The sequence below is a fragment of the Ammospiza caudacuta genome, chromosome 17, assembly GCF_027887145.1.
Source record: "Ammospiza caudacuta isolate bAmmCau1 chromosome 17, bAmmCau1.pri, whole genome shotgun sequence".
Classification (NCBI taxonomy): domain Eukaryota; kingdom Metazoa; phylum Chordata; class Aves; order Passeriformes; family Passerellidae; genus Ammospiza; species Ammospiza caudacuta.
This window is the reverse complement of record NC_080609.1, coordinates 1,264,938-1,278,483: the sequence shown is the minus strand read 5'-3', so window position 1 is coordinate 1,278,483 and position 13,546 is coordinate 1,264,938. Positions and strand designations below refer to the sequence as shown.

The 13,546-nt window shown below is 42.7% G+C and overlaps 1 protein-coding gene across 16 annotated transcripts in view; it reads left to right on the top strand.

Moving 5' to 3' along the window:
* The window catches only part of MAPK8IP3 (mitogen-activated protein kinase 8 interacting protein 3), a 72,836-nt gene that overhangs the window by 25,127 nt on the left and 34,163 nt on the right, over positions 1-13,546 (top strand). For 5 of the 16 annotated variants that reach the window (XM_058816326.1, XM_058816325.1, XM_058816324.1 and 2 more), the window contains exons 5-8: positions 2,148-2,171; positions 6,068-6,212; positions 9,814-10,063; positions 12,662-12,764. In XM_058816326.1, the coding sequence (XP_058672309.1) occupies positions 2,148-2,171; positions 6,068-6,212; positions 9,814-10,063; positions 12,662-12,764 (522 nt within the window). The remainder of the gene's footprint in view (positions 1-2,147; positions 2,172-6,067; positions 6,213-9,813; positions 10,064-12,661; positions 12,765-13,546) is intronic. The other 11 variants (XM_058816333.1, XM_058816331.1, XM_058816322.1 and 8 more) reach the window with 5 other exon arrangements.

The following is a 13,546-nucleotide window of genomic DNA, read 5'->3' as shown; positions in this document are numbered from 1 at the left end:
GCCATGACCTTTCCATGTGACACGTGTCACCTGGGAACTTACACACTGAGTGTGTGCATTTGAGAGAGAAAACAGAGCAGGATCTTTCCCTGGGGACATGGATTGTAGCTGAAGCTCTGTGTTAATGGGTTCTGGGTGAGTTGTGGGTACTTGATGGTGAGGAGCTTTCTCTGTTGTTTTACAAAGGTGAGGCTTTATCATGCTGCTATTGACGGGGCCTCTGGAAAACACGTTCATGTTCTTAAGTAGTGTGTAAAAGTTTATCCATAGAATAGATGGTGTCAAACAAAATGTTTGTGTGCTTGCATGTCTTTGTATGTGGGATAGGCAGCAAAACTGTAGCAATTAAATGCATTAGCCATTACAGGATTTTTTCATGTTGTTCTTTCAGAGGAAGCTTTCTATCAGTCACCAAAAATCCCACTTATGTCCAAGAAAGGGATTTTCCTCCCTTCTTGCAGTGTTTGGGTTCTGAGTAGAAATAAATTGTCTAAAATATAGGAATCAATTGAGAAAATAAAAAAGCTAGATGTTAGCTTTCCTGGGCAGATAAGGGGTGTAGAGAGCTTGAGAGGACATGGTCTAAAAGGAACCAGTAGCTTGTAAGTGCTCATCTGTTCATAAAATTTCTCTTACCAGACTGTTTTTCTTCCTTCTTTTCGATCCCTCAGTCTGGAAATCCAGAGTGAGTTCCCAGAACATGATCTGATCCTAATCTTAGAGATGGAATGGGATAAGTGTGTTAGGCTTGTTTCTCTCCCAGCTTACACTTCTGGAAGTAAGAATATATCTGTGGAAGTGCTTACAGTAAAATCTAAAAGTACCATAGGCAAAAGCAAACTTAGAACATCTCTCTTTTAAAGAGTGAGTCCTGTGTGCACCTGCCAGCTTTGAGTCATAGAATCATAGAATCTCCTGAGTTGAAAGGGAGCCACAAGTCTCGTTGAAGTCCAATTCGGAGTTGGACTGCATAGTAAAAATCGGTTTTAATTTCTTCCTTTCTAAAAAGCTTAAAAGATTTTACTTCCCTAACTCTTGAATAAGCTGATATTAATTGTAGCTTTATGTTAACATTCCATGAAAGAGTGGCCCAGTGAAAAGTGTTGCTGGTAGTATCTACAACACTGCCCATCTCAGCTGATGAAGGGCAAAATTTTCATCAAGAATTACCTTTTCATGTCAGAGAAGTTTGTCTTTTATCCTTTAAGTGTGGCACATTGCTAGTGTCCTTGGAGAGAAACACTGTATGTCTGTGAAAAGCCCATGATGGGACTGTGATCCAAGTCTAGGAGCTACCAGTGGGAAATGGGAGTTTTCAGTTAATTTTCAGCTTTGCGTGTGTGTGTGTGTGTGTGTGTGTGTGTGTGTTTTTGGGGGTGTGTGTGTGTAGCTCTGTTTGTTGTGCTTGTGCACAGCACCTGGGCCCGGTGTGTTTTGATATAATTGCACAGCTGGAGGGAGGAACACCACCAGTGTTTGTGGATCTTAGTGCACTGGGTGGGGGGATAGGCATAATTTCTCATGACCTGCAAAACAAATTTGGGTGCATTTATTTAAAATAAATGGGGCTAGGGAGAAGTTTTTGCTGCAACTTTTGTGGGGGTGGTGTGTATCAATGGCCATCCAAGAGGTGTAATGACTTTGTACCTGTCACTATTGAGTAAGAAACGACACAGACTCTCCAGAAGGCTGGTTTGCATAAAGCTCACCTCTTTACTTCAGGTCCTGTTTTATACATTGTTCTGATACAGATAGACCTGGTTGATCAATAAATCAATACATTTCATCTAATTGGCTAATTAACTAGATGCCCTTCTTATAAGCAATTGTTGAGGAAACCAAGAAAACAGAGACTAGGAAAACACTACCTGCAGGTTGTTTATGAAAATAAGCTATCATTGTTTATCTTCAACTCCCTAAAGTCTGTCAGACCAATTCTGGGAAAACTTACTAAGTTTTCTCATTCTCTGACCAGGCTGTCACATCCACAGTACCTACTTCCATGTGGCATGGGGGTTGCAGTGCACATGTACCTTGTGTCTGTGTTAGGTTGCATGTTTGCATGACATTTGCTCTCTAATGGTTGTTCTTTTTGTCTTGCTTTTTGTGGAATTGCTGCTGTTTGGCTGTTATGTTTGTCACTGCAGTCATCGCCAGTCCTGGAGGAAAAGGTAAATCCTATTGCTGCATCTGAACTTCATTAATCCAAGTGTTGTAGGTTGCTGTGGAGTGGTGACAGTGTGATGCTGGGAATGTATTGTACTGGCATATTTGCTCTCTGTGTCCACTGGCACCTGTGCTGGACTTGCTGGTTCAGAGGTGCTGAGGGAGCCATGAAGCTGGGATAACACAGCAGGGAGAAGCTTGTGCGTGCAAATGCAGAAGACACGCAAGTTTGTTCCCAAAACAGGATCAGATGTCTGGGATGGGATGTTTACACTTCACATCCCCTAATGTTTTAAAAGTCATAGAATCATAGATACGAAGAATCGTAGAATATCCTGATTTGGGAGGGGCCCATAAGGATTATCAAATCCAGCTCCTGCCCCTCCACAGACACCCCAGCAATCCCATCCTGTGCCTCAGAGCGTTGTCCAAATGCTTCTGGAGCTCTGGCAGCCTCGGGGTTGTGACCATTCCCTGAGGAGCCTGTTCATTGCCCACCACCATATGGGGGAAGAGCATTTTCCTGAAATTCAACCTAAAACTCCCCTGGCACAGCTTCATGCAATTCCCTCAGGTTCCAATAAATTTCTTCTCTCTTATTTTACACTAGAGAGCAAGCCATGCCTGATTTTTGAGTGGAAGTAGAACAAATGTCTGTGTCAGTAAGTTTCCAATGGCACTTTTGGCTGATGATTGGGCAGGGAGTGCTGTGCACAGAGCCTTCAAAAAGATTACTTCTCCTCTTTAAATGCTGGCAAACAAACTGTAGTTTTGTTATGTTTTGTAAACTTTAGGATGTTGCTTGTAGAACATCCTAATTCAGGTTTTGGCTACTGCAAGCCTTTATTGGAGAGTGCGCTGTTCACCTTGTAACTCAAGGTGGAACTATCAAGTGTTAAGACTCACCCTGGCTGATCCTGGAAAGATTTGGGTATGTGAGAGCAACTGCAGCACTTAAAGTTTAGACCGGGATGAGTCTAAATCAGGATACTTTAAATTTATTTGCATTTAAATTTGGTAGCCAACTTCAGGACTGCAAAACTAGAGCTAGCTCTTCCTTCCCCTTTCCTGGGAGGTTTTAGAGAGGCTTGAAGGTGTTTCCAAAGAAACTCATCAAGGAAATTTCCTAACAGTCTGTGCTAAAATTCTTTCCTGAAGATTCTACAGCTTCTGATGCTATAGAGACCCTGTGCCTCTTTAACAGGGACTGTGAAATTCACACATTTCCTCTCCATTTGGTGGCTCCGCTCCTGTATTTCCTTGTGTGTTAAGTATGTATGTTTACATATTAACAAAAAAGAAAACATATAATTTAATGTCTGTCAGCATATTTTGGGGGGCAGCTTTTATGTCTCAGTGCTGTCAGTGAGTTATGTCAAGTCATTGCAGCGTAGTCACTAGGATATTCTGGCTGCACCACTGGTTTGACAAGGACTGTCCTATGAACGTTATAGGAAACTTTCTTCTGCTCCATAGACCTGTGAAAGCAAGACTCTCTTAAAACTGTAATTTGGTCCTGAAGAAAAGGAAAGATATAAACCTAATGGTTAAAGCATCTCAAAAAATGGCCCAAGTTTTTTGTTTTCTGCATAAAAAGAGATTATTTTGGAAGTAGACTCTTAGAGATCCTTGGGTTATTTCTTAAACTGTATAACTAAGAATTTTCTGATATTGTAGCATAAAGTGGTTCTGATTTGAAGTTTTGAATGCCTTTATGATCTCTTCCACATAATTAACTCTACTTTATATGGTGCTTGTATCAGCACCAGGGTGAAGATTTCCTAGGAGGGGAAAAATTTGCCTAGTAAGCTTTTGTAGAAACTTGAAATCCAGCTGTTAGAAGCTTTCAGGTCCTTGGAATGATAGCAGTGGGATAAAGAGAAGTACCTACAGCAGACAGGCAAAGGTAATTGTCCTTTGGCATCCACGACCTAGTAGGAGCAGATGTAAGTGGCAAGTTACAGTCATAAACTGGGACAAACAGCAGTAGAATGTTTTCACTAAACCTTCAGTGGTTATTTAAGTCACAAATAGCGAGATGCCTTTGGTAGTGGAAAGGAGAAGTTATAAGGAAACTGACAATTCCTATCACATAGAAGTCTGGGTTTGAATCTGTGGAGAATGATAGAATCATTATGGTTGGAAAAGACCTCCAAGGTCATCAAATCTGACCTTCAACTGGATGCCCTCACACCCAGTAAATCATATTGCAAAGTGCCACATCCACATGCCTTTTGAATGCTTCTGGGGATTGTGACTCCATTACTGCCCTGAGCAACAGGTTTCCATGATTAACCAGTCTTTGAGTGAAAAAAATTTTCTGCAATATCCAACCTGAATCTACCCTGGTACAACTTGAGGACATTTTCTCTTGTTCTATTGCTTGTTACCTGTGAGAACGTTAATGATGTTTTATCAGTGATTTGTGTTCCTCCAAAATCCAGTTACATGCCTCCTCTCTGAGAGGGTTTGTATATGAAACTTCCATGTATGAGTCTAGCATCTTCAGGAGAGGATTTTAGTGCAGATTCCTAGGAAAAGTGCATGCGAAGCAGGCCATGCTGGAAATACCTTTCTACCCCATCTTGCCTATCCAGGACAGGCCACAGGAGGCCTTTTTGCCTATTTGAGGTAGGCACTGATGCAGCAGTGCATCATGCTGTGGTGGCTGGGCAGTGCTTAGAGTGAGAAGGTTGGGCACTGTGGTTTCTCTCAGCAAACACTGTCTCCTCTGCTGGACACTCCATCTCTGTCCTTCCTAAAAGAGCTGGCTGGTCTACCACTCCCTGTGTTAGTGTGTTTGCTCTGTCCCAGGGGCCCTGTAGCAGTTGTTTGCTGTGGTCACAGGTGAGGTGGCTGCCCTTGTTTCCCAGCCTGGGCATGACACCCAATGCTGATGATCATTACAGAAAGGCAGGTGGAGGTCTGCTGTTACTAACGGCGTGCTACAGAAGAGCAGGTGTCATCACACTCCCAAGATTAAGCAGAAGCCCTGTGCAGGAATAGGTGAAACAGGATTGAGTCCAAGTATGGATGCACATCACACAGAGAATCATTTTAGTTCAGCTCGGCAGGGGCTGGGTTTGGCAAGCTGGTTCCACCTCCTCTGCTTTCTCTAAATTTTCTCCCACTGAAGCTTGGTCTCAAAATCTGTGCCAGCTTTTTTGTTCAGAATCAGACCTGCACTAGTGAGTCCCTGCAGTTGCCAGAAAGGAGAGGATGAACAGAACACACTTAGAGACACCTAGCAATATGCATGTTGCATTTATTTATATATTTGTTTAGTTTTTGAATTGTGAGTGCATTGTAATATGGGTATCAAGGGAGATCAATGAATACAAGTACTCTCTTCCTTGCTTAGAATTGGAAGTGATCCAACCCCTCTGGTTCCTGTTGTTGAAGCTCACCAGATTTGGGGTGGAATGTCATAAGTTTCATGTAGATGACACTTAAAAGCCTTATTCCTCTCCCTGTGGTGACATCTCTAGTAGCTATGGAGCTTTTATTTTCTTGCTGTGAGAGTTGTTTGCCGTGGCTTATTTTCCTCCAGTACTTTTGTTTCTCAGAAGCACTGACTTAAATTGGCTGCACTTTCATGTTTCTCCAAATTTCTCATACTGATTGAGCAGTCAGTTGTACCTGTTAATGGCCACTGACCCCCTCTATCTTAGAGTTTCCCCAGGAGAAGGTGTTACTCTAGCAGTAACACCATGGGACTGAGAGCCAGCACCAGGGAAGTGTGGGAGTTCAGAGTTCAGACAGCTGCCATGTGAGGGTAACAGTTGCAGTCCAGTTTCTAGTAACTAGTATTTCATATACACTAGTGCGCTGTTGTTTTCTATCAGAACCATGATGTACACAGCTAACACATTTTCCTCTCTCTCCCTGTTTGTCTCTTTAGCAGGAAGGAACGTCCCAACTCCCTGAATGTCTTCCCCCTCGCTGATGGCATGGTACGTGGACAGATAGGGGCCAAGATCGTCCCAACACTAGACCACTGGCACCTGAGTGACCTCGGCCAGCTGCAGTCCAACTCCAGCTACAAGGTTTTCTAGACCATCACAGAGCAAGGGTTTCCCACTCCTTCACTGTTGCTAACATCTCACATTTTCATTAAGCTAGAGACAATCTGTGTCCGTAACCCTTTGCAGCCTCTCCCTTTGTGTTTGCTCCCATAGTAGCGCTGCTAGATGTGGGAGGGTATTCTTCTTCAGATCTGGCATATGATGCAGGAAGGATTTGACACAGCTCCTCATGCTGCTTTGTCTCAGGGTTAATCTCCTTTACTTGGCTGGCCCCAAGTTGAGAGGGATGTATGTGGAGGCAGTTAGGGATTGAGTGAAGAGAAATCCTTCACTTATTAATAGCTTATTTCAGAGAGGACATGGTAGAACCTGTCCCTTCTCTCCACTTTGATAAGAGCAATGGTTCTGCAACTCAGGTGGGGCCAGGCATTGGGTTGCACTTGCCCTTAAAGTGTTTGTCATTTTTTTCTGATCTCCTGGCCTTCCTGTATTCACTAAAAAGGGCTCCTTCTTATCCTCTCTGAATGCCCAATTCTTGCACTGTGCTTAAAGGTCTTACATTCCTCTTATGCCTAGTCACTGCTCTAGACTTGCACTGTCTACCTTCAGTACATCTGTCACCATTACTGCTCTGCCTTCTGCACCAGGTCTTCCAAAATCCTCACAGTGTTGCACCTGCACTGCAGCAGCTCATGGGGCTGCCTGGCACATCTTGAGCTCTGCTCTGCCATTCAGGGGTCTCCTCTCCGCTATTCAGAGATTGGTCTGACAGATTAGGCTACGCATGGTCCATGCATTTCCCATGAGCCTCTTCTTCAAAGGTCTGATATTTTGCTGACATCACTCACACATGACTCACCTTCCCAGTATGTACCTGACAATTCTCACTATCTTTCCTTCTTCATGAGGCCAGGCTGTACTTACATTTTAAGTGTCCTTGTTTACTTTTTATTACTATATTCTATTTTAGTTGTTGTCATTATTTTATTTTTGCATTCAGCTTTACATTTATTTTATACAGTGTTTTGGAGATTTAAAGTCCTTAATGTTTTTGTTTTTATGTACTATGCTTTCAGTGTTATAACCATACAATTGTGGCTTCTCATGGTGACATATGACTGCTATGAATGTTGGGCCTTTACAATGCATTTTGGAGGTCACTACTACACAGTTGATGTTTAGGAGGTTTACAGGTATGGCCGTAGGTAAGTGGTGGCTGTGGAGATTATTCTTTGGGTGAGCTGTGGGTTTTGGAGAATGCCTCCTGTGCTGGAGAGAAGAGCTGTACTCTTAGCACGATATTTAGCATTAACAGAGCACTCAGACAATAGAAGGAAGATACCTGCTTCTGGGCTGTGAAGAGGAGCACGTTGGTAGTACATACATTTGGGAGGAATTTCTCCAATGCAGGTTGGAAGGTTGATAAAGTGTGTTTTCTAGGGAAGTACAAAACTCACATCTGTAACCAAAGAGTAGTGAAAGACTGGGGTGATTACTTATTCAGATGTTCAGGGTAAGGGGCAGGTTATGTCAATAAACAAGAAGTTACAGGATATTGCTGGTACAGATATTACCCTATAGACACTGATGATCCAGGGCTTTTGAATGACATCTGGTTCATAAGAACAAGGAATGACAAGTGGAGTGGACCCACCTAGGTGTCTCTTACACAGCTAAGATGCTTCTGAACTTTGCTTATTCTCATAGATTTAGAGTGGGTCCAAGAACATCCCTGAAATCTTTCATCCAACAGCAGTTTTGTTTGAGGAAAGAGGTTTTATGGTTGCACTTCACACTTGATAATCTTTGTCCCTTTGCACATCTGAAAGCACAGAAGGCAAACTGCAGTTGAGGTAGTCCAAAGCTTACTGGAGCCTATTTATTATCAAAAATCCTTTTTGACTCTTTTTTTTCTTTACATACTGGGAAAGTAGCTCCTAAATCAGGAAATTGAAGTAGAGGTGGGAAGTGTGGTTTTCACATGTAGCAGCCTAAGTGCAAAGTTCTCATCTCAGTCTAGATGCTGAAACCAGGATAATTGAAGGGAGATGGTTTGGATATTCATGTGGGAATGTGTGTGCTATTTAGACTAACAATGCTGAAAATACACAAAATGTGGATTGCATTTAATGGCAGGGCCATTGTAAAAAACCTGAGTTTCCAGTATAAGTGCGCAGGTGCAGTGTAAACCTTTAGACTTCTGTAGTGCAGTGTGCAGGAGAGCATTTTAAGATAAGCATACAGAGGCCAGTCTAATTAAAGGAAGATCTTAATAAAATTCCAGATTTAACAAAAATAAGGCTGCAAAGGGTTAAATCACCATTTTTTTCAGTCTTCTCACTCATCCCATATTGGATGTTTTTGTCATGTTGTGAAGCTGTTATTAGTACAAGAGAATGAAACTTCCAGATGAGAAAAGTGAAACCCTGTCACAGCTTCGAGGTTTGGGGGCTCAGAGCAGCCTCTGAGCAGAACCAGGATCTCTCTAGTACTTGCACAGGACGAGAGAGGCCAGTGGTGATGATGAAAGATGGGTCTGGATGTGCAGGTGAATGCCACTGCACCCAGTCGCAACTCACTGTCGCATATAACTCTCAGCATTAACTGTGTCACCTCCCTGCAGGCAGTAATTAGAGCATGCTGCCCTTAAGAGTGGGGAAATCTCCTTTGAGTCTGAGAGGTCATGGTGCTAGTCAGGGCATTCCTTGTCTGACTGAAGCATTGTGCTTTAATTTACCAACACAGCTTACAGTGTAAAATCCTGACAAAGCCTTGAAGACTCCCTGTTCCTCAAGAGGTGATGGTACAAGAAGTGGGGCTGTAATGTCTGTTTGCACCAAGAGCCATTTTGCACATTCCATACTGAGAATCCATCTCCTGTGTTCATTTCTCACCTTTCTGAATTCTTGGGTATTGTCATCCTGCCATTTGGAAGTGGGAGACCACACCTGTTTATGCTGTGTTCTCAAGCTGGACCCATGCCTGCCGAGCTATGTATAAGGTGGTTTGGGGACATAGGTCTCCTGTGTCAGACAAGCCAGAGTATTCCAGATCAGTGTCCACTCTGCTTCTGCAGTTTAGTGGCAAAACCAGTTTGCTGTTTTCTCATCTAGGTGTATTGGTGGCTTACAGTAATGACATCAGTCAAGACTTCTAAGAGGCCACTTCAGATCCTTCCCGAGCAATATCCATATTGCCTTCCAGCCTTGGGAAACACTGGCCTAGTTTGCTGCAGGTGCCAAAGCCCTTCAGCTTTCACTGTACTCAGTGTGAGCTACAGGTGCTTTTCTCCTGTGATAAGGCCACCTTTCTTGAGATCACATACCAATGTGATTTGTGAAGACCAGTATTCAGTATTGAAGGAGTTATCAGCCTTATTGAAGAAGGTTATCAGCCCTTTCTACAGGTGGGATTTGCTTGTTGAGCTCAGCACGAGAACTTGTTGCTTCACTGTGGTGGTAGTGCCCTGTGTCACCAGCAAACAATGGGACATGTAACTGGTACAATGAGCAAGAACCATGCTCATAATGCTTTAAGGCAGCCATACACCAGCAAATGGGACTTACTGAAATGTATAATTGTGCTTTTCCCTTTCTGTTCTGCTGCCCTGGAATTGCCACAGTGCCCCCAAGATGAAATGTCTGAATCTGGGCAGTCTTCAGCAGCTGCCACACCAAGCACCACGGGAACCAAGTCCAACACTCCCACATCATCTGTGCCCTCTGCTGCTGTCACCCCTCTGAATGAGAGCATCCAGCCCATCAGCGAGTACACCAATGGCATCACCAAGAGCAATAAGAGGGCACGAGAAAAGCGTAACAGCCGGAACATGGAAGTCCAGGTCACACAGGAGATGAGGAACGTCAGCATAGGTATGGCAGCTGGAGCTCAGGTACTTGGTCACTAACATAATCAACTCAGCAGTGCTTGTGTCACTCTGTTACAGGGAGAGGCTGGGAGATTGCACTGTAAGTATAGAATTTGAGGAAGCCTGACTTCGAAAGGTACATGAATGAGACAGGGTTAATTGGATGTTAGCAGTTTTCTGCGTAGTAAATTTTTGAAAACATCAGTTATATGAGTAATTTCACAAATTCATAGAATGGGAACAGGTTACTGAGTTCAGTTCCCTGCAGTGATATGCATTCATGTCTTGGAACCTCTTTCATGAGCACTCAAGTCATGTCTTAGGCTGAGCTTGTGGGAAGCTGTTCCTGGATCTCATCAATATGAAAGTTAAGAGCTTATATTTAGTTTTCTGTCTGTATTTATTTGTAAGTATTTTATATCCAGTTGTTCAAATGCCAAATTTGTCTGTGAGATTAAATAATTATTTTCCCTCTGTGCTCTTATCCCACACTCTGATTTGCTTAAAATAATTGTACCCAGCTGTTTTTCTCAGCTAAATTAGCTGATTTTTTTAAGTCTTTTTCTTATACAAAGAACTCCCACACCTGTGGAAGCTACAGTTGTTGTCTCTCAATTTTCCAGAGTACTTTAGTAATTTGAATTAATTATTTTTTGTCCGGAAAGCCATTCTCTAAGCTTTAGCACCAGGCTGTTAAATAAATAAATGATTTAATAACATTATAAAAGCCCTTCAGCTGTGCCCATGTAGTGTCTGAGTAGGTCTACCCTGGACTGTGAGACTTGCAGTGGCCATCAGAAATGAGAAGTGATCTGTTTTACATGTCGTGAACTTAAACTACAAAAGGACTGTAAGATTTATCAAAGGTCATTAGGTTAATATGCAGGAGCACAGGGGTAAACATAGGTCTATGAGGTTGACATCTGAACCAGCTGATAATCTTCTTATCCAAGTTATTCCTTGGGAAGCAGAAGTTATAACTAAGTTATTACTGAAGCAGAAATAACCATTCACAAGCTGGTTCCTAATGAAGTAAGACCATAAACCAACATATAACATCTTTTGCTGTAGCACTAAAGGAGAACTGAGAGAGGAGAGGAGACTGAGTCCCAGTCTGTATTATCCTGAGGGCACCCTCAGGGTCACAGATGTCCATCTGTCAGAGGCTAGGAGAGTTGTCCATGGAAGCATATGGGTTCTGAACAGCCTGCTGTTAGATTGTGGTCTGGCTGTGACCATGAAACACTTGTATCAAGAAAGCTAAGCATGGATGTCAGTAGTTTGAATACCCTATAAATACCCTGATTTTTACAGTTCCTGCTTTACAAGCTCATTTACTATCAACAGTTTTCATGGGTCAAAATAATCTCTTTTTTGTATGTGTGCAATTGTGAAGTGGAACTATTTTTTCCCCCACTTTCTTGGTGGAAGTGTGATATGGCTTCCTTACGTGGTCTTCATATTCAACCTTTCAGCTATTTCTCACCCCTAATAAGAAATCAATTCTCCATGATTAGAAGTGGTGCACATACTTGAATTTTAATAATGTATTTTATGCATCTGTAATTAAAATGTCTGTCAGTGATGCATGTGCCTTAGAGCTGAACTACCAAAAATGCTACTCAGAGGTATTTGCAGAAAAACTTCCCAGCTTGGTAAAATAAAGCTGAGGAAGGCTGTGCTTGTGTTAGACCCGCTGGGTGTGGATGCCTGCTTTGGCAACAGATCCACATCACACTTTGTCTTCCAGCCTGGGTTTGCTGCCAGTTGGCACAATGCCAGCCTGAAAGAAATTAACACTTCAGTTGTCATGGACTTTGTATATTTGGCTACTGAGATTGTCTGGAAAGGTCAAAAATGTCACATCTAAGTTCATTGAGGGACTAATGTAATTCACAAATTAGGTCATTAATTTTTCAGAAATTCTTTGTGTGAACAGACACAGTGTTCATGTTGCTTGTTCAGAATAGGTTAAAGTCTGGGCTTTTGAAGAGTTTGGTATTCAGTAAACAGGACTTGACAAGAGGAAGGAATTCCTTATTCTTTAAATATTGGCTTCAGGTTGCAGATTACACACAAACCAGATTTCATTTATTGGTTTTGAAGTCAAGTTTCACTGTAATGGGTATCTAAACCAGTGCAGACTTGAAAATTTGTATTGAAAACCTGTTTCTGTTAAAACTAAATAGTGCCAGTTCCTAACAATAGTAATTTCTATGAAGCTGTACAGAAAATCACTGTGTTGCCTTCAAACTCAGCTAATGCTGTCTGGGGATGGAGGAGTTTTTTATTGGCAGATAAAAAAGGAGTTTTAGAATTTACTTCAACGGATGAAATATTTCTGCTGATCCCATTTTAGTGAGTATTCAGGGCAATGAGTTTAGTGATGCTTTGGAATGGGGGTGGGAAGGGGAATGCTTATGGTGTACCTGCTCTGGAATTGAGAGACCACCTTCAACTACTTTCTGTTCTGATTTTAAGACTTTGAACATGGCACCACGAAATTTTCAAATCTCAATATTCAAAGCTGTAAAAGTCCCTTCAAGAAATACCATTCTCTGGAAGTCCTGATCCCGTATGTGATCTGTACTGTCTTACCTAGGGATGGGCAGCAGTGATGAGTGGTCCGATGTCCAGGACATCATTGATTCCACCCCAGAGCTGGATATGTGTCAGGATCCCCGCCTGGAACGCACGGGTAGCAGGTACTGATTGTGACTTTACCCTGTGTGCTCTGTCACTTGGCTTCATGAGTAGTGACAAATGGATGCTCTGGCTCATAGTGAGCTCACAATGCAGCTATTTGAGACAGTCCATATATTCTGCCTAATATCAGAGGTCCTGACCTGCTTTGGGTTCTCCAAAAGGCAGATGCCTGCTGGTGATCTCCAGGAGGATGTGTCCAGCTGACCCAGGAGTGGACTCATTTACCTTACTGGTCTGGGGGTTTAGAGAGATGATAGAGCAGCAGAAGTTTTAAGACAAGAAAAGAGAACATGGGCTTAAGCTGTTAGGAATAGGGAAAAGGTGCATTTGTCCAATAAAACCTCAGTTCTGAATTCCATTTTAAAACCTCAAGTTTCTTTCAGTTCTAATTTTGTCAAGTATTTGAGGAGGCAGGGCTGCCCCCCCAAAGAGAGGACAAACAGAGGTAACCTCAGCAATCCGAATCTCACAGGCTCTGAGCAGTGAGGCTCAGATCACTGGTAGTGAGCCCTGTCAGCAGCCCCAGACAAAGCAAGGGTGTGAATTTGGTCCCAGTGCTACCCATGAACAGCAGGAGACAGGACTGAAGACAGGTGCATCTTAGCAAAGAGCTGAAGGCATAGGCCTGAGGTCAAAGGGAGCCCTGGGACCAGTGGGTAGGTGCAGTTCCTAGGTGAGGCTGGTCAGAGCATTTATGACCCATCAGTGCACTGAGGAGTGGTTGCAAATCAACACAGTTTTCAGAAGAATCATCAGACTTTTACTAAACCATTCTGCTGCT